We start from the raw sequence: 20,167 nt of genomic DNA, 5'->3' as shown, positions 1-20,167 counted from the left end.
GCTCTGGGCACCCTGTGCCAGGGCCTGCCCACCCTGCCAGGGAACAATTCCTGCCCAAGATCCCATCCAGCCCTGCCCTCTGGCAGTGGGAGCCATTCCCTGTGTCCTGTCCCTCCATCCCTTGTCCTAAGGGCTGCTTCCATCCAGCACCAGGCTCTCTGTGACCCACCCAGGCTCAGGGTGCCTGTGCAGGGCCAGGGGTTGGATTCTGTGATCCCTGTGGGTCCCTTCCCACCCAGGATATTCCAGGATTCTGTTCAATGAATCTGTGATTCACATTCCTGACTTGAGAGGTGAAATCCTTCCATGCAGACCTGGCTGTGGAGAGAGATGCTCTCCTGGAGGTGTATCCAGAGGCACAGGCCCAAGGTTTGAGGGAAATCACTTCTCTCCTTTCTGTCCAAAGGCCATCAAAATGCGTGAGATGGACCAAAAAACAATCCCAAAATGCTCCTAGATTTTCCATCTCCTCAGAAGTCAAATACTGCTGTACCAAGTTCCTAGAACTTTTGAATAAAGTGTATTTGTATGATTGAATTGTCTGGATTTCAAGGCTGTGGTGGCTTGATTTAGGTGGATCATCACCTTCAGGCACCAGGACATGAGGGTTTATAGCATCTTTTCATTTCTGTATTCAACTGGAAAAAAAGTGCCATGCATAAATTCCACTGGATATATTTCAGGGGTAATTTAATCCTAATTAGACTAATTTGCATAGAATTTCTAGCATAAAAGAGGCTATTGAAATATGGGGGATCCTTCTGTGGCAGAATATAGGCTTAAAATATTGCAGCAAATAACCTGCAGTCATGAGGTTCCTTGTCCTGAAAGACCAAGTTGTTTACTGGGTCATCCATGGTCCAAAATCCCCAGGCTTTTCACAGGAGAAATCCTTAGCAAGAGATTTTGAATATCTCAGTGTCTCTTGCAGAGTTCTGGCAATTAAGAGTTGCATGTCCTTGCCCATGTGAGGGGGTTGGAATAGGATTATCTTTAAGGTCCCTTCCAACCCAAGCCGTTCTGTGATTCCCTATTGCTGATGTTCAGACTTGTCTAAAAATCCAACTTAATTTTCCCCACACCACTGTTTTTACATCAGTAGTGACTCCATACTGCTGAGCTTTGCTCAGTAACTAGGGAAAAACCACAAATCCCCCTTGCAAAGCAGCAGAAATGAAAATGCCATAGCAACCAGCAGGGACAGAGCAGGGTGTCACTCTGCAGACTGGCACCAGCTCCCTGCTTCTGTCTCAAATCCTCTGCTCACTCCTCCTAAGCCCTGAGAGCTCCCCAGCCCAGCTCAGTGTCCTTGAGGCACTTTGGTGACAGCCACGAAGAGAAATCCACACCCAGAGATTTAAGCCTTGCACAAGGGGAGGCTCAGAGCCCTGCAGAAGTGCCAGGTGGCTGCCTCGGGTTGTTTTGGCTTTAGAAAGGGAGAAAGTTTTGCTGAACCAAGAGAATAAACACACAAAGTCTCAGGGGGTATAACTGAAGGCACAAGTTTCCTCAGGGAAAAATCCACACTATTACATTTCCCAGGTTTTACAGAAGGGTTGGCCAGGCTTCTTGCCCTGCTGCCTTCCTACCTGGAGCTCATGGGGCAGCTGTGCCAGCAGTGCCTGGGCTGCTGCAGGGTCTGTCCCTACCCCGTGCTCATCCCACTGTGTGGATTTCTCCATGGGGTTGTGTGCAGGATCCTACCTCTCCTCAAAGGCAGGATCATTCCTGGGGCAGATACAGCCCAACAATATTTCTAATTATCCCTCTGTTATGAATGAGATGCAAGAAACACAACAAACAGGAAGGAAGAATTTATGGTGTTCTGAGGAAGAACAGACAATCCTGTGCCCCTCATCCACAGGAGGGTGATGTGAGGACTGTTCTTTGGGGTGCATATCCTGGATAATAAACCTGGCTCTGCCAGAAATCAAATTCCAGATGTGCAGACCGTGATCCACGACAGCAGAAACAGCACAGGCTCCTTTTCCAAACCCTTCCACACACCTCACCTCAGCTATCAAATGAGAGAGGCTCACAAAATGAGGGATTTTCTCTGCAAGAAACACAATAAATTTGGAGGAGAAAAGAAGGAGAAAAGCCCTGTTTCTGCAGGACCCCAGCCTGGAGACAAAGGCAGGAGGAAGGTGCTGAGCCTTTGTGCTGGCCGTGCCCTGGCCCCATTGGCAGCTGCTTCCACAAATGAGGGGAAAGTGGGTCATTTAGTCGCCAGGACAACAACGGCACACACTGACCTAGATATGTCTGCAGGAACCTAATCTTGCTCCTGGCACAGACCGCGGGGTTCACACAGGACCAGGGGTTCCAGCTGGGGAAACACAGCACATAAACAAGCTCCAAAATGCCCTTTTTCTGTCTGTGGCAGCGAGAGCAGCCTCTCCCTCCTCTCTGTTTCACAGTGATGGCACTCGGTCCTGACTGGCAGCTGCTGGTGGCAGCTTCCTGGGATGGCTCAGTCTGGAATATGGAAGTTTTTGGGATGCTACAAGCCCTTCCTGGGCACTCTGCTGAGTCTTCTCCACTTTTTGAGGCTGGAAGCTGCTTTCATGCCTGAGAAGAGCTGTGGCAGCTTGGCAGTCCTGGAGCTTTAGGCACACAGACATCTCCCAGCCACGAGCATTCTCCTAAATCCCAAAAGCAATGAGAATCCCTCATTTTGTGAGCCCCTCTCTTATTTGATAGCTGAGGTGAGGTGTGTGGAAGGGTTTGAAAAAGTAACCTGTGCTGTTTCTGCTGCCACGGATCACAGTCTGCACATCTGGAATTTGATTTCTGGCAGAGCCAGGTTTATTATCCAGGATATGCACCCCAAAGAACAGTCCTCACATCACCCTCCTGTGGATGAGGGGCACAGGATTGTCTGCTCTTCCTCTGGTACAAAGGCACAGTCACCCTTTAGCTTAAAGGGGCTGAAAGAACCACAAATTTGCAGCCACAACCTTGAAGGTTGTAGCTTGTGACAGGTGAAAATTTGAAATATGAAAAATAAGCAATTTCCCAAGAAAAGAAGCCAACCATGAGCACCATCTGAGGGCAGACAGGGTAGGAACAGCCTCTCTGATGTCCTTGTTCCACAGGTGAAGGGTGTGACACACTGCACACACCTGCCTGAGAGGATTGGAAATACCTGAGCAAAGCCAGCTCCTTTTGATGGGGCTGATCCCTGGGACAGCCCTTGTGTTCCCACTGAACTGCAGGCAGGATGTCACTGTCATGTGGTAATCACACATCCTCTGGACAGAGAGAGACACAGCTCTCCCAGGATTTTCCTGGGAAGCTGTGAGAAAGCTCAGAGAAAGAATTAAAACAATTATCATCTCAATCTCTGCACCTGGCAGGCAATCTCTGTTTGTCAAAGATGTTTACAAGAAGGAGCTGTCCCTTCTTGTCCAATAGGTGAGGAAAGATTCCTAAAGGCCAATCAGGCCTTAGGTCCACCATTGTTTCTGTAAGAACAGTGGATTTCTAATAATAAATATTAAAAATAAAGGACTTTTCACGCCTTCTGATGACGGAATCTCTGTATCACCTTTGTCTGTCCCCAACACCCCTTTGGTGATGCTGCCATCCTTCCTCCAGAGCCACAGAAACCACATGGAAACCAAGAGGCAGGAGCAGCAGTTTGCCACAGCACAGGATGATTCAATCCTTGCAGATCCACAGGCCCACCCACAGCACCAGATCCCTGATTTCCCTGGAGATCAGAGTCACCCCCAGGGATTCAGTCCCTCAGAGTGCCCTGGGGCCCGAGGGCTCCCTTTGGAAGGTCACAGAGCTCCTGCCTGGCAGGCAGCCCAGGGAGCAGCAGCAGCCCCTGGAGCCCGTGGTCTCTTGGAGCTCTGTCAGCAGCAACTTGAGCTGAGCTATTCTGAGGCACCAGAGCTGAGTGTCAATGGTTAATTGACATCCAGCTCCCAGGATTCCTGAGGAGAACACACAAATCCTGACTAACTGACAGGCACAAGCTTCTCCCAGCACCCAGGGCTGGTTTGGGAGTATCCCTACAGCTGGATTCACCACGCAGGGGTTGGTGCTGGCAGGGGCTGAGGGCTGGGAAATCTGCTCTGACAGAAAACAAAACTCACTGGGGGAGTTATCTGCAGCTGGTTCTGCTCATGTCACCACATGGCACAGACCAGGGAAGAGGGTGAGACTTCTCCAGTTAATAATAGTAATAGGAAACAGAAATTGGGCCAGCTCAGGAGAATCCAGGAGGAAAAAAGAAAAAAGAAAGTGGTGCAGAAGGTTGGATCAATGCTGATTTTCTTTCACCTGACAACACACCAAGGATATTTCTGAGCTACTCCTTTCCACAGATGGAATAAAGGATTTTACTTTGTCCTACCAGGTTGTCTTTCCTGCACAGCTATGAGTGCTTCACAACCTAGGAGCTGTATTTGGTCCCACCACCCTTCCAGCATCACTCCTGTAAACATCTGTATTTATTATCTCTATGCTTAAGCACTGGATAACCACTTAAAACTCTAAAACATCTTCACTTCACCCTGTATTTACCAACACAACAATCTAATGCAATTTTCAGCCCACATCTCTCCTGAAAGGCCTTTGCAGTGCCTGCTTCTCCAAAGATGATAAATACTTGTATGCTGGGTCACTGAATCAATCCATCACAGTCTGGGATGTTGAAAGCAGTAACTGTGAAAGAGAAAGTCTGGATTAATTGAATCCTTCCTGTCTGAAGGGAAATGGGTCAGAGGGCAGCAGTTTGTGCAAGTATCAAAGCAGGGGATGGAATATGAAATCCAGAGGCAGTGTGTGAGCATCCTGCCTGGAAGCTGCAAATAGCTGGAATATTCCAGCACAACACAGAGAAAAACATTCTGGGTTCAAATACCAGCAGCAAGTTTAAAGGCAAAGCAGGAAAGGCTTCTGCACTTTTCTATGAGGCAAATCATCGGTAAAGCTTTAAGGAAAACCAAACCACATGGCTTATTTTATCCCCCTTTCCTCTTTGCTCTTCATGTCACTCAGTTTTACTGAGTTCAAACTGCCTGCTGACAGGGACCGCTGGGGGAAGTGGCGTATTTTAAGCACACATTTACCCTGCTACGCCAGAGCACCCCTTGAGCTCAGGGCACACCAGTGACGGCTCTCCCAAACCCCCTCACGGCCTTCCCACCCCGGTTCCTCCACACCCCCCGGCTCTTCCAGCCCTCCTTCCTCAAGCTCCCCTCAGGCCCCACCAGCCCTCCCGGCTCTCCCCAGCCACCCCTGGGCTCCTCCAGCCCCGTCTGAACCCCTCCAACACCCCGCGGCTCCCTCAGCCCCGCAGCACCAGACGCGGTTTCTCCAGCCCCGGCAGTTCCAGTTCTCAGACGGCGGCTTCTCCAGATTCCCTGGGTCCCGCAGCCCCCCGGGCTCCTCCAGCCCGGGCCCCGCGGGCGCTGTTCCCCCTCAGCCCGGGCCCCGCGGGCTCTGCTCCCCCTCAGCCCGGGCCCCGCGGGCTCTGCTCCCCCTCAGCCCGGGCCCCGCGGGCTCTGCTCCCCCTCAGCCCGGGCCCCGCGGGCTCTGCTCCCCCTCAGCCCGGGCCCCGCGGGCGCTGTTCCCCCTCAGCCCGGGCCCCGCGGGCGCTGTTCCCCCTCAGCCCGGGCCCCGCGGGCTCTGTTCCCCCTCAGCCCGGGCCCCGCGGGCTCTGTTCCCCCTCAGCCCGGGCCCCGCGGGCGCTGTTCCCCCTCAGCCCGGGCTCTCCCTCAGGCGCCGCTCCCGCCCCGGCGCTCGAACGGCCGGAAGCTGCGCTGGGGGCGTGGCCTGTCACGAATGGAGGCGTGGCCCGCTGCAAAGGGCGTGGTCACATGCTGTGGGCTACACGGAGGCGCGGCTTATCGCGGGGCGTGGCCAATCAGACGGCGGAGGCGCGGAGGGGGCGGTCTTTGCCGCTGGGGGCGTGGCCTGGGCCGTGCGCGCTGACGCAGCGGCCGCGCGCGCCGCCGGGGCCGCGCTCGCCCGCCCGCCCCCCCGGGACGGCCCCGCCCGCCCCCGCCGTGACCTGCCCTGTCCCGGCCGCGGTGCCGAACTCGCCCCCCGGGGCTTGTCCCTCACCCGCCGGTATCGGGGGGTGTCCCGGGGGCTTGTCCCTCTCGCGCCGGGGGCTTCCCCGCCCTCCTCCGCCGGTTCCGTGGGGTCCCCTGGGGCCGCATCCCGTTCCCCCGGTACCGTGTCCTGTTCCCCCGGTACCGTGAGGGCTCCCCGGGCCTGTTCCCCCCTCCCCCGGGCCGTGCCCCTCTCCCCGGCCCTGCTGTTCTCTCTGGTACCGCGGTCATCCTCCCCAGGGACCCGTTCCCGGCTCCCCGGTACCGTGTCCCCCTCCGTGCCCTGACAGCCCCGGGAAGCCGGCGGGGCCTGCCGTCCTCCGGCCCCCTCACCCGGTACCGAGTGCCCTCCGCCGGTGCTGCGGGGCTCCCCCGGGGCCGGCTCCCACCCTCTAGAGTGTCTTGAGGTGCCGTGGGGGGCTCCAGGCCGTTCCCCTGCCTGGGCTCAGCGTGCTCTCCCCCGCAGGTGGAGGATGCCCTTTCCTACCTGGACCAGGTGAAAATTCGCTTTGGCAGCGACCCTGCCACCTACAACGGCTTCCTGGAGATCATGAAGGAGTTCAAGAGCCAGAGGTAAAGCCAAGGTCCTGCACCCCAGGGTGCTCCAGGGAGCTCCTCAGCCTTTCACAGAACCCCAGAACATGCTGAGCTAGGAGGGACCCTCAGGGATGCTCAGCCCAGCCCCTGTCCCTGCACAGACGCCCCAAAAATCCCACCCTGAGCATCCTGGGAGCTCCTGGAGCTCTGGCAGCCTTGGGGCCGGGACCATTCCCTGGGCAGCCTGGGCAGTGCCAGCACCCTCAGGGGCAGGAACCTTTCCCTGAGCTCCATGCCAAGCCCTGGCACAGCTCCAGCTGTTCCCTCAGGTCTCAGCCTTTGTGGGGTCTCTCTGCCTGTGCAGAGCCCCCCAGCCTTCACCCCATCATTCTCCCTCTGCACACTCACTGCCCTGTGCCCCAGTGGTGCAGTCCTGTGAAGCTGGAGTACTTCTGCCCATCCCATAATTTTCCAGAGGTGAAATCCACAGGAGAAAGCAAATCTGCTTTTGCTTTCCACTCTGAAACACAGATCTGGGAAATAAGTGAAGCAGCCTGAGCAGAACCTGTGGCCTGCCAGCCCTGGAGGTGCTGGCTGTCTGTCCTGCCCCTTTGCCAAGCTGCACACTCATCTCTCCTCTCCATGGATAACATCCCAGGGCAAAGCTGCAGTGGTCATTCCTTCTAATTGCGCTAATTTTTTTAAAAAATAATTGCTTCTCTAAGTTACCAGATACTTCACATTTCTCTTGGCATTTTCTGGGCTTAACTTGTGTTTCTGATTTGGATAAAAGTAACAAACGCCTCTCAATTTTAGCATTGACACACCTGGAGTCATCCGACGTGTTTCTCAGCTTTTCCACGAGCATCCTGACCTCATTGTAGGATTCAATGCATTTCTTCCTCTGGGCTACAGGATAGAAATTCCAAAGAATGGGAAATTAAGCATACAGTCACCTTTGAATAGTCAGGTAGGTCACAGAGCTCTTATTCTCTAAATAAACTGTTCCATGTGTCACTGGACATGTCTGCACAGTTGAGGCTGTGGAGATTTATGTGTAGTGCACGTTGCTGATGTTTTTAGATGGTTTTCAAACCTGTCATAATGGGTGTAATATAAATTTAAATGTTTATTAAAATAATCATAGAGTGCTTTGGGTTGGAAGGAGCCTTAAAGATCACCTAGTTCCAACCCCCAATTTATTCTCAAACCAGGTAGTTTGACTTACACAGGAATGATGATTCTGCATGGAAACACCACTGCAACACCAAATATTTCAGTCGTGTTTGGAAACTGAAATTGGAATTTCTCAGTCTTCCACTGAGAAACCAGGAAACTTGTTTAGGAAACAGGCAAAAGAACTGTGAAATCATTGAATTGTTTACCTTGGGAAAGGTCTGTAAGATCATGGAATCCCCATCAGGTACTGTTGGTATTAAACACACTTGCTGGGATGCAGGTGGGTGTTGCCCCTGCTTGTTTTTTGTTGTTACTGTGTGCTTATGGAGCTGAAATAGAGCCATAAACTGAATTCTGCTGATAAACTTGTGGTTTAACTCCAGTTAGCAGCAGGAACTACCTTTTAAATCTCAGCTCCCTCAGATCTCTGTTACTTAGGAATTAACACCTGTAAGGGTGTTGTGTTTAATATGCCCCTTAAAACTGGCAGCTCCTCTGCAATGCCCAGTGGCAGCAGAGCCTGCACTGCTGTTTGGTGCAGCCTCTCAAGCAAGGCCAATAAGGCTGTGACAGCCACAAATCAGGTGGTTCCTACACCAGGGAGAACTTCAGGCTTTATTTTAACTGGTGGAGTTAATAAACCAGCTAGGGAAATTGATTGCTGACTGAAATACTTTTTCTTCCTTCTTCACTTGACAATATTTTTTAGTGGAGACCTTGCCAGCACTGCTGCTGGGTTGTTGTTGAGCTGCTCCCTGATCTTTTTCCAATCCATCTCGTGTGTCTTGTGCCCCCAGGTGCCCCCAGAGCCTGTTCCCAGTGCACTCCCTGGCAGTGGGCTGGTCTTGCACTACTCCCAGGAGAATTCCCACAACCACAGCGACTGCTCCGAGGAGTTTCGGCAGCAGCTTCCCTACAAAGAAGATAAATCTCAAATTCCCTTGGAATCTGATTCTGTGGAGTTCAATAATGCCATCAGTTATGTGAATAAGATCAAAACACGTTTCCTTGACCATCCAGAGATTTACAGATCCTTTCTAGAAATTCTTCACACTTACCAGGTAAAAAAGTCTCCTGTGGAAGAGGCGGTGGGTTGGCACTGGAGCTGTTGGAATTGTGGTTGTCAAATTTAATCTCTGCCTGTTGAACAGACTTAGAGTTCCCAAGGACTTGTCTTCATAGATATTCACTGGAAATGACAAAAAGTGAGAAAACTGTGGGACTTTGTGGGGTGTCAAGATGTTGTAGCCAGCCCTGTCCTTACTCACCTTCAGTTGATTTTGTGATCCTGTGTGTGAAAGGAGGCTCTGTAAGAACCTGGGGCTGCCTCAGAGTCCTTTCAAGTTCTGTGACATTCGTGTTTTTGGCTCAGGGTGAGTTTTCTGGCAGAGTGAGGGATCTTTTGACTCTGTTGAACATCTGTGTGTATCCTTGCAGAAAGAGCAGCTGAACACCAAGGGCCGACCCTTCCGGGGCATGTCAGAGGAGGAAGTGTTCACTGAAGTGGCCAATCTGTTCCGGGGACAGGAGGATCTGCTCTCAGAGTTTGGACAGTTCCTCCCAGAGGCAAAAAGGTCTTTGGTATGTGCTGAGAGCAGGGCAGGATATTGAATGATCTTTCTGCATGTAGAATATTCAAAACATGGAAAATCAAACAGCCAGTAATGAACATTGCTCCTCTTCATTGTTTGGATTTTCTCAGAACAGGTGACTTAACCACGTGCTCTGTGTCCTGTTAGGACTCTTTGTTTGAGAGGAGAATGTTGAAATCATTATTTATTTACTTCAGTTCACAGGAAATGGACCATGTGAAGTGAACAGTGTCCAGAAAACTGAGCATGAGAAGAATCTGGAGCACAGCAAGAAGCGATCCAGGCCGCTGCTGCTGCGTCCTGTTTCTGGCCCAGCAAAGGTATCTTTCAGCAAGTAAAAACTTAGAATAACCTCATATTACTTGTGCTTAGTAATTGCTGAGATAAAGGTGTAATGAGTAGTGTCCTTGATGTATGTAGGTGTAAGAGAAACAAAATTTTGAGTTATTTTAATTGCTGTAGAAAAAGGGAATTTTTAGTGCATCTTGAAATGTGTGTGGTAACAGGTTTGATATTAAATATCACAAGCTTCTGTGCTAAGTTTTGGCCCTGGAAGGGGACAATTTATTGCTTCTATGCAGAATCTCAAGTGATTCTCTTTTTTTTTGTTTCTTCTTAGCTGGGAGACAAATTTGAGAGAGATTGCTGTGAGGATGTGACACAGCAATGCCAGATCACTGCTGGGGAAATACGGGGTCTCAGCCTTTGCAGGGAGCTGTTCTGTGTCAACAGAGTGGAATCTGATGGCATTTGACTCACAGCATTTTAAATATAACTGCTTGTTCTTTTAACAGAAGAAAATGAAGCTGCGAGGTACCAAAGATCTGTCAGTCGCAACAGTGGGGAAATATGGGACACTGCAAGAGTTTTCCTTCTTTGACAAGGTCAGTATTTGTCCTTTTCTCACATTCTCTGGACTTATCTTCAGCCTTTTACATGGTTGTTAATTTGTTGGTTTTCTGTACAACTTGTGTGTCAGCACTTAAGATATTCCCTGACTTTTCAGGTAGAGAAAAGACCAACAAAAATTAAAATAGGTGGGTTTGGAAGATGAATAGACTGATAATGAATAATTTTCTCAATACAAGTGGCATTCAGGTGCTGTGATCATCTCTCCAAACTGCTGCAGGTGCGCAGGGTGCTCAAGAGCCAGGAGGTCTATGAAAATTTTCTCCGTTGCATTGCTCTCTTCAACCAGGAGTTGGTCTCTGGCTCTGAGTTGCTCCAGCTTGTTACACCCTTTTTAGGGTAAGTTACTAACTTACCTCTCTGCCCTGTGGTGCTTTGTAGGTCCTACTCTTGTTATTTTTTGGGCACATTGTGAACTTTTTTACAGAAGTTTTGTATCTAATTTAGAAGTATTTCCTGGTATCAGGCAAGAAAATGCAGTTTAATCCAAAATGAGGAGTAATAAAATCTGAACCTTTACATGTATCTATACAGCTCTTAATGAGTATTGTGAGTAAGATATTTTCCTCTGTCTGTTCACACTCCCCATTTAATATCTCGAAGTGTAATAAAGGTATAAACATGAAATCTGAGAACAGGGCTGTGAGAAGGATAAACAGCTCCAGCTCTGGTGTGAGCTTCCTGAGCTGTTTGGCTTGCAGCAGAACAGGGAGAGTCAAATGGCAAGGATCAGTTTCTCCTCAGGCACTTAAGGGGAGTGTTTGTGTGGTGAAGGGAAATAATTTTCCTACCTTAAGTGAAAAAAACAAACCCTAGAGCAATTCAGAGAGGATGATAACAGAGGGAGATGTTGGTGAAAGATTTCTCCCTGCACTGCTGAGTTTGTTTAGATATCTCTGCCTCCCTTTTATTACATGCATTAACCATCCTAAAACTGTCACACTGAAATAACAAAATACTTGTGTTTTTGAAGGAAATTCCCAGAACTCTTTGCACAGTTCAAGTCCTTCCTTGGGGTGAAAGAGCTTTCCTTTGCTTCTCCACTGAGCGACCGCTCCGGGGATGGAATGAGCCGGGAAATCGATTACGCGTCCTGCAAACGCATCGGATCCAGTTACAGGGCTCTCCCAAAAACCTACCAGCAGCCAAAGTGCAGTGGGAGAACAGCCATTTGCAAGGAGGTACTCTGGGATCAGGCTGTTCAATCCCTGAACACACATAAAAATTGGAGTGGGGTGGTTCGTGCCACAGCTGCTGCATGTGGAGTCCCCTTTTCAGTGCTAATTCAATTTATTCAGCCTCTTTATTGAAATAATACCCACATTTCACTAATTTTATCTAAGCCTGTCTCAAATCACATCTCTAATACCTTTTGAGTCTGTGTGCAGACAGAAATTTATTCCTATAGACAGAAAAGAATATTGAATATCCTGGAATTAATTTTCTAGCAGTGGGCCAGTATGGCCTTTGGGAACATTTTTTCTCTGGAAGAGCCCCATGGGGCAGTGCCTGAGGTGCCATTCCTGCTGTTGTGGGGAGCTCTGTCTCCTTTATTACTGATTTTTCTGAACAGGGCCCTGCAGTTCCACACAGACCTCAAATCTGGGGAGCAGTGACCTGGGAATTAGGCCTGGAATGTCCTACAGAACCTCAGGAAAGAACTATGCAAAAAGACAAGAGAGAAAACCCCACGAAACCAGCTCTGGGCTCACAAGGCCCTGCTCAATGTCATGTCTCTGCACTGTTGCAGGTGTTAAATGATACCTGGGTTTCGTTTCCATCCTGGTCTGAAGACTCCACTTTTGTCAGCTCCAAGAAGACTCCATATGAGGAGCAGCTGCACCGCTGCGAGGACGAGCGCTTTGAGGTACCTCTGCTGCTGAGCCCCCTTTCTGCTCCCTCAGAAAGCAAAACCTCTGGATTTTGCAGAATTAATTAGTGGCCAGTTCCTGAAAGTTCTGTTGGCGTTTGTTGGTTTGAGATGGAATTTGGTGTGCTGTGCTTGGAGTCTAATAGTTCTTGCTAGGCATGAATCCAGTTCTAAACTGCATGTGACCTTTGGGAGAGCTGGCAGAGGTCTGTTTTCCAGTAAAAACCTTCCTGCTGCTTCCTGGCTCCACCCCGTGGGGCTGGAACACCTTCCACAAACCTGGGCTGCTGCTGCTCTCCATGTTCCTGCTCTGCCTGTTCTGACACTGATTTCTGGGCACTCTCAACAGCTGGATGTTGTCCTGGAGACCAATTTAGCCACAATCCGTGTGCTGGAGAGTGTGCAGAAGAAACTGTCCCGCCTGACCCAGGAGGACCAGGAGAAGTTTCGCCTGGATGATTGTTTGGGAGGAACCTCAGAGGTGATCCAGCGCCGGGCCATCTATCGCATCTACGGTGACAAAGCGCCAGAGATCATCGAGAGTCTGAAGAAAAACCCAGTTACTGCTGTCCCTGTGGTCCTTAAGAGGTAATCCTCATTGTGCTGTGTTCTTTAAGAAGCTGAAAAAAGGATTTTTAAACAATAAAATGTGAGGATGTAGCCTCAGATGTGCTGCTGGAAGTTCTGGTTGGACATCAGGGAGAATTTCTTCACACAAAGGATTGTTAAACATTGGAAGGGGGTGTCCAGGGAGGTGGTGGAGTCCCCATCCCTGGAACTGTTCAAAAACCAACAGGACATGGCACTTGGTGCTCTGGTGTGGTTGATAAAGCAGTGATAGGTCAAAGGTCAGACTTGATGATCTCAGAGGTCTTCTCCAACCTAAATGGTTTTGTGATTCTGTAGGTGTTGTTGTTTCAACTTATCATCACTGATGGTGCTTTCTCAAATTTATTTATTGCTTCCAGGAATCAATTCTAGTTTACCACTGATAATTTCTTGCTGCACCACGGTTGGCTACATTAAAATGTTTTGGGTGTGTTTCTGTGCCTGTCTGACTGAACTGACATAGACTGTTCGTTTATGCAGGTTGAAAGCAAAAGAGGAAGAATGGAGGGAGGCCCAGCAGGGCTTCAACAAGATTTGGAGGGAGCAGTATGAGAAGGCCTACTTGAAATCCCTTGACCACCAGGCTGTCAACTTCAAGCAGAATGACACCAAAGCTCTGCGCTCCAAGAGCTTGCTGAATGAAATTGAGAGTGTCTATGACGAGGTGGGTATGACAGGGAATGAGCCCTCCTCCATTCCCTCCCTTGCTGCTGTGACCCAGGTGTGTCCATAGCACCTGGGACTGTGTAGAAGTGGTTGGAAATCAGGTCAAAACCAGCTGTCCCAAGCACAGTGTTATACTGGCTTATTCCTCCTGGCAGGAGTGCTCTTGGGCATGCATTGGAAGGATCTTTATCTGTTTGTCTCTTGATTACAGCACCAGGAGCAGCATTCAGAGGGGAGGAGTTCATCCACCAACGAGCCTCATCTTATCTTCATCTATGAAGACAAGCAGATTTTGGAAGATGCAGCATCTCTTATCAGCTATTACGTGAAAAGGCAGCCCACTATCCAAAAGGAGGATCAGGCAACCATCAGGCAGATTGTGCATCACTTCATACCTGAGCTGTTCTTCTCTCAGCCACCTGAACACAACATTTCTGAGGAATCAACAGATGAGGACAGAGAAAACCACCAGGGGCAGAACCTGGATACTCCTGAGCTGCGGAAAAAACATGTGCCTGGGCCTCCAAGCAGTCCTTTGGAGACCAAAGCAACCTTCTGTGATGTGACAGCTGCTGAGCCCCACAACACCCTGGATGATGTTTACAGCCTCTTCTTTGTCAATAATAATTGGTATTTCTTCCTGCGCCTTCACCAGACTCTGTGCTCCAGGCTCCTAAAGATTTATCGCCAGGCCCAGAAGCAGCTTCTGGAATATCGGACTGAGAAAGAGAGAGAGAAGCTCCTCTGTGAAGGGAGGAAAGAAAAAACCAATGATCCAGCCATGGAGCTAAGACTGAAACAACCAAGTAAGGATAATGCAGGGCTTAGTTCATTCATAATGCTCTGGGTGCCAGTGCTCCATTGTGTATGTCTGAGTCACCAGGGCCAGCAGGCAGCTTTGTGAGGGGTGTGGAGGTGCAATCCTCTGCTCTGTTGGTGAGTTGTGGACACAGCTCCTTCAGCAGGGCAGTCAGGGTGTCACAGGCTGCTTCACAGAGACTTCCAGCCAGCCCTTCTTGTGCTCAGGTGTTCTCAGGTACCTCATTGTAGGAATCCGTTACTTTGATTTACAATGGAAACAGCCCCACAAAGAAATAGTTGTTGCCCAGGGCAGTCCTGGAAGTGCATGAGGAAAACTGTCCCAACCTGTCAGGGCAGCTGGCAGGGATCTGCCTGTCTGTAATGTCACTCTCTGCAGTGGGTTTTGTGGATGAGGAAAACTGTCCCAGCCTGTCAGGGCAGCTGGCAGGGATCTGCCTGTCTGTAATGTCACTCTCTGCAGTGGGTTTTGTGGTTCTTGTGCAGTGCTCTTCTTGCACTGCTTGACTTCACTCTGCCTGTTCTGTGTGTGAAATGAACTCGCTTTGCCGTGGCCAGGTGAGGTGGAGCTGGAGGAGTACTACCCAGCCTTCCTGGACATGGTGAGGAGCCTGCTGGACGGGAACATCGACCCCACGCAGTACGAGGACACCCTGCGGGAGATGTTCACCATCCACGCCTACATCGGCTTCACCATGGACAAGCTGGTGCAGAACATCGTGCGCCAGGTGAGGCTGGGCTGGGGCTGCTCATCTCCCCTCACACACAGCCAGGCTGCTGCCAGAGCAATGGGCACTGAGCTCAGAGCAAATCCAGAGAAAAGTTAGATCTGACAGGGAAACGCTCCAGCAGAAATTTAGTGAGAGAATTCGGCTTCCGTACAAAAAACAACTTAGGGGATTTATTCTTTCTGGTCTTTCCCAATGTTTTTTGAGTTCCAGCCTTTTCAAAATTCTGCCATGATCAAAATACATCTAAGGCAACACAAAAAATGTCAGGTCCTTCTTACTCAAATCTGTCTTCCAGCTGTAGCTTTCTAGTTAAGGCACATCAGCCCCTCTCTTCTCTTCCTTTTATTGCAAAGTCATGAGAAAGAGAGTGAAATGTGGGAAGTCTCTGGAGTTTGCTGCTTCAGCTGAGTGTGATGCCATGCTGAATTTTACACTCCTTTCATGACACACTGAAGTTAACTCTTGGCCCAGGCTTGCTGACTGAATTCCCCCTTTTTTAATGGAAGCTTCACCATCTAGTGAGCGATGACATCTGCTTGAAGGTGGTTGAGCTCTACCTGAACGAGAGGAAGCGAGGAGCTGCTGGGGGTAATTTGTCATCCCGCTGTGTCCGGGCAGCAAAGGAGACCAGCTACCAGTGGAAGGCTGAACGGTGCATGGCAGATGAGAACTGCTTCAAGGTGAGACCTTGCTGCCAGGGAACTTCACAAAATCACTGAAAAATTTCAGAAAATCTCCCAGGTGGTACTTCACCTGGGAGAAGTTGGGTTTGGAAGCTTCAAGGTGAGAGAGTGAGCAATATGGAGAGAAGGTACCAAAATCAGAGCACAGGCAGTGAGGGGACAGTGTGGCTCACTGAGAAGCCCTGCTGCTTCTCTCCTGGCTTCTATTTGTTGTCCAAATGACTTGTGAATATGCAGCATTTTATTGTGAACCCCTGTGGCAAATATTTTCTGTAACTTTATCACAGGTCATGTTTCTTCAGAGGAAAGGACAGGTGATCATGACCATTGAGCTGCTGGATACAGAAGAAACCCAGACAGAAGATCCTGTGGAGGTCCAGGTAACGCCACAGTTACCATAGGGTCTGTGTACCACAGAGAAGATGTCTAAGAATTGTTTCCCTGCTTTATTGTTCCAAACTCTGAGGCTTTGCCAGGAGGACAAGTTTGCCTGGAGGGTGGGCAGATGACTTGTGGAGCTGTGGCCATTGACAGAAATGGTACATTAGCAAAAAAGTATCAACCTAAATCAGCCTCAGAAAAATAAGGTTGGAAATAAACAGCTTCTTTGCAGTGATGTTTGTCCTGATGAAGTGAAATCTCACTGGAACTTGTCTCCCTTGTGCAGCACCTGGCAAACTACATGGAGCAGTACGTTGGGGTGGAAGGAGCTCCCAACAACCAGAACGATGGCTTCCTCCTGAAACCGGTCTTTCTGCAAAGGTGAGCTGCTCCCTTCCCTGAGCCACACCTGCAGCAGCTGCCTCCTCCTCCTCCCTGCCCGTGTGCCAGGGGCTTTGGGTGATGTGCCAGCCCTGGGGGAGTGCACTCACCTTTGAGGGGCTGCTCCAGGCCAGTGAGCTGCATGGGAATGCTGAAGGAGAAATTTATGACCACTGCACTGAGGTTTGTTCATGGAACTGTGTTTGGAATGGAGCAGGGTGGGATTCTGGGTCTGCTTTGTTCCCATTTCACTAAATATTTGCCAGAGGATACAGAGGAAGATCCCGGAGAAAGCCTGAAAAACAAAACGTGCAAATACAAGTTCCATACTTGTGCTGTGAGCCCTGTCAGCTGAGGAGAGCACTTCACCAGGTATGACACATGCTTTGTCATCCTTGTTGTGCTCCAGAAACCTGAAGAAGTTTCGCAAGTGGCAGTGCAAGCAGGTGAGGGCCCTGCGCAGCGAGGTCAAGAGCTCCTGGAAGCGGCTGATCGGGGTGGAGAGCGCCTGCAACGTCGACTGCCGCTTCAAGCTCAACACCCACAAGATGATGTTCATCATGAACTCCGAGGATTACATGTACAGGAGGGGAGCTCTCTGCAGAGCCAAGCAGGTACATCTCCCTTTTGCTCCCTCTGCAGCCCAGGTGGTAGCAGAGGTTGGGGGTGGGAGGCAAAACGCAGGTAACAATAATTCCAATTCTGCAATACCCATTGCAGGAATTGTGTCTGAATTCCTGCAAGCTGCACCCAAAAGTTACTGCTCTGTGTTGGAGAGGAGAGCTAGTAAATGCTCTGTACTTTGGATTAGTTAGCAGCCTTTTCTTTACATGCAAATTTTAAGTGGGAGTGGCAGCCATTAGGAAATAAGGGTGGTTAAACGGTCTGCGGTTTCCTGTTTCCGTTTGTGTTGTTCTCAAAGCATTGCACACCTCAGGTAGAGCTGAGGGCTTTGGCTTTTCCCCCAGGAACCTCTCAGTGATCTTTACTGCCCTGCTCCCAGGTCCAGCCCGTGGTGCTGCTGAAGCACCACCAGCAGTTCGAGGAGTGGCACAACCGGTGGCTGGAGGAGAACGTGTCCATGGAGGCCGTGGATGTGGTTCAAGACTGGCTCATGGGGGATGAGGATGAGGAGATGGTGCCCTGCAAAACCACCTGTGAGACAGTGAATGTCCACGGGGTGCCAGTGAACAGATACAGAGTCCAGTACAGCCGCCGTCCTGCTTCACCCTGAGCACCCAGACAAGGCAGAGCTCTGCTGGTGAAGCACATTTACGATGAGAATAGTGGTGGGAATGCAATGTATGTATTAATGATATTTATCCAAACAGCATTTTACTTTGGATTATCATGTATTTTCCATATGGCATAGACTTGTCTCCTTGCAGTGTAATCCTCCAGCCATCATGAAGAGACTTTGAAAAGCTTTTATGGGAAGGGGGCTCTTGGCATTGCCACACACTTTTTAGTAGTTTCCTGGCTTTAGGCCACTGCTGACCAGCTCAGTGAGGGGGTGAACTACCACTAGTGGCGTTGTTGGAGTGGTGGGGCTGGGCTGGTGTTTGAGCAGATGCTGGCAGCTGCTTCCACTTCCAAGGGTTTGATATTCCCTCTCTTCCTGACTGAGCTATCTTGGAGCCTGCAGAACTCTTCACTGTACCCTGGGAATGCCAGAGGGGGCGAGAGCCCCCGGCAAAGGGGTCTTCATTATCCCTGTGAGCCAACAAGGCAACAAATGACTCTTGTTCCTGGTGCTCTGGTGAGAAAAATGCCAAAACTGACACGGGAATGGCCAGCACTCAAGGCTCTGACGCTCCCTCATCAACCAAGTGTTCAGGAGCATGAACTGAAGGGAAGAACCCTGAGCTGTGGTGCTGGGATGGGAGTGATGTCCAGCCAGAGATCCTCCAGCTGCCAGCACTGCTTTGGGAGCTGAGGAGCTACTGCAGACTCTGCCTTCCAGAACATCCGTGGGGAGGAATATCCATGGGGAGGAATGTCCATTGCGAGGTCTGGCCTGGTTTTTGGGTTTGTGTTTTGCATGCTGGTGGGCAGCTCCGGAGCTGGGCGTTTCCCGGCGTTTCCCTGTGCATGCCCAGCCCCCGGGGCTGCAGCACATCGGTCACATCGGCAGATGGAGCTCCCGGAGCACAGCTGAGAGCTGAGCTCCGGCCCACGGACTCTCCTGTTTCTGCTGGGTCAGCACAGGCGCTGGGTTTGCAGGGACACACGGAAATCTGCGAGGAGCAGAGAGAGATCCAGCCACAACCGTCCTAGACGAGCATCCGTACTGCTGTTGAAGCTTTTTTTGCCATGAAGCCTAACACAGCCTGCCCTGATCCATGCAGAACACTACATCTGACTTCATCTAGTGAGAAATCAAGGAAATTTACTCGTGTCTGTCCTGCAGCCCCACTGTGACTTCACTCCTGTTTTTCAGGGGCCAAGGGCAAGCACGCTGTCCGTGGAGTGTATTACAAAATTAACATTTTTGAGGCATACCCAGCCTCCTTTCAGCTTTGCTTCCAACTTTTCCCTGGCTTTTGGGGCAATAACCCCCCCACCCTGAAACTTTCTGTGGCTTTGATTTTTAGGTTATGATTTCTGCCAGACCTGAGGAGCAGCCTGTAGGATTTGTCCTGGGTTATTTCCACTGTACGACATTTGGTTTCGCAATTGTCTCACTTGACAGTAGAAAAATTGGCCTTTGGGGTATGTTTAATAGAAAACTGTCCCAAGTCTTTGTCTTTTTCGCAAAATAATCTGTGGGAGGGAAGGAGGGAGGCCACTCTCTGGCATTCATGGCCACTTGCACAACCACTGCCAGCAGAGACTTTTCATCAAGAGCCTGTGTTCTCCTGGGCTGGGTCTCTGCTAAACTTTGGTTCCTGAAATGATCTGAAGGTTCTTTCCCTGCCCTCATTGCAGTGATGAGAGAACACGAGGCTCTGCAAGGGCTGGGGGGAGCAGGGGAACAAGCCCAGTGCCAAGCACAGTGTCCCCCTTTCCCTTCCAGCCAGCTCACCAAAACACACCTCAGTCCTGCTCACCTCTCTGCTGTCTCCCAGTGGAGATGACAATTGTGCCAAATTTTATGGTTTTATGATACAGAAAACTGTTTACTAGAAAATAGGTGGCAACTTGTGGCTTAAAATGCATTTGATTCCAGGTGGCCCAAGGTGGGCAACACACCTGGGCACCGTCCTGTTCCATCACCCATTCTAAGTGTACTTCAGGTATTTTTAAGCATCCTTATTTTGTAAACCTTAATTTATAATCTGAACTGATTAAGCAAGACTTTTGCCCTTTACAGTGCTATTGTCTCAAAGCTAAGAGTGGCAAGGGATGTGAAGGGATTATCAGGCAGGTTTGAGAGGGGCTTGTTCATGTCTGAGGGTTTCAGCTGTGTATCTGCACGACCTTGAGTCAAGAGTTTGTTCTTCCATTTGTTTGAAGGATCTTTGCTTTTGGGCTTGTAATTGCTTTGCCAGCTCCTTGAATGTAGTTTTTTTTATATTTATTTGCACATTCAAGTAAAATAAAATATTGATTTTAAAAGTCTGCAGCTCTCACTGTTTTATGTTTCTTTTCAACTAATTTAAATTTTGTGACAACCCCCAGAATTGACTGTCTTTTACCTGAAACTGGATTTTAAATGGGAGAAAAATGGAAGGGTTGAAGTTCCTGGATGGGCTGCAGGGTGTGCTGATGCAGCTGTGTGTCAGCAAGTGCTGTGTGA

General features: G+C 49.9%; 1 protein-coding gene across 1 annotated transcript; it reads left to right on the top strand.

Moving 5' to 3' along the window:
• Nucleotides 1-6,511: 6,511 nt before the first annotated feature.
• On the top strand, nucleotides 6,512-19,989 carry SIN3B (SIN3 transcription regulator family member B). Its single transcript, XM_041481016.1, has 18 exons — nucleotides 6,512-6,644; nucleotides 7,425-7,578; nucleotides 8,585-8,848; nucleotides 9,225-9,368; nucleotides 9,577-9,699; nucleotides 10,174-10,263; nucleotides 10,509-10,627; nucleotides 11,262-11,469; nucleotides 12,039-12,155; nucleotides 12,508-12,746; nucleotides 13,248-13,431; nucleotides 13,645-14,239; nucleotides 14,811-14,980; nucleotides 15,490-15,663; nucleotides 15,954-16,046; nucleotides 16,334-16,428; nucleotides 16,838-17,042; nucleotides 17,432-19,989. The coding sequence occupies exons 1-18, from the start codon at nucleotides 6,622-6,624 to the stop codon at nucleotides 17,660-17,662; spliced, it is 3,228 nt and encodes a 1,075-aa protein (XP_041336950.1). The 5' UTR covers nucleotides 6,512-6,621; the 3' UTR covers nucleotides 17,663-19,989.
• Nucleotides 19,990-20,167: the final 178 nt, after the last annotated feature.

This window comes from Pyrgilauda ruficollis, unplaced genomic scaffold (assembly GCF_017590135.1).
Source record: "Pyrgilauda ruficollis isolate IOZ18807 unplaced genomic scaffold, ASM1759013v1 scaffold115, whole genome shotgun sequence".
Lineage (NCBI taxonomy): Eukaryota > Metazoa > Chordata > Aves > Passeriformes > Passeridae > Pyrgilauda > Pyrgilauda ruficollis.
The sequence above is the reverse complement of the archived record's forward strand: the minus strand, read 5'-3'. Positions and strand labels throughout refer to the sequence as shown.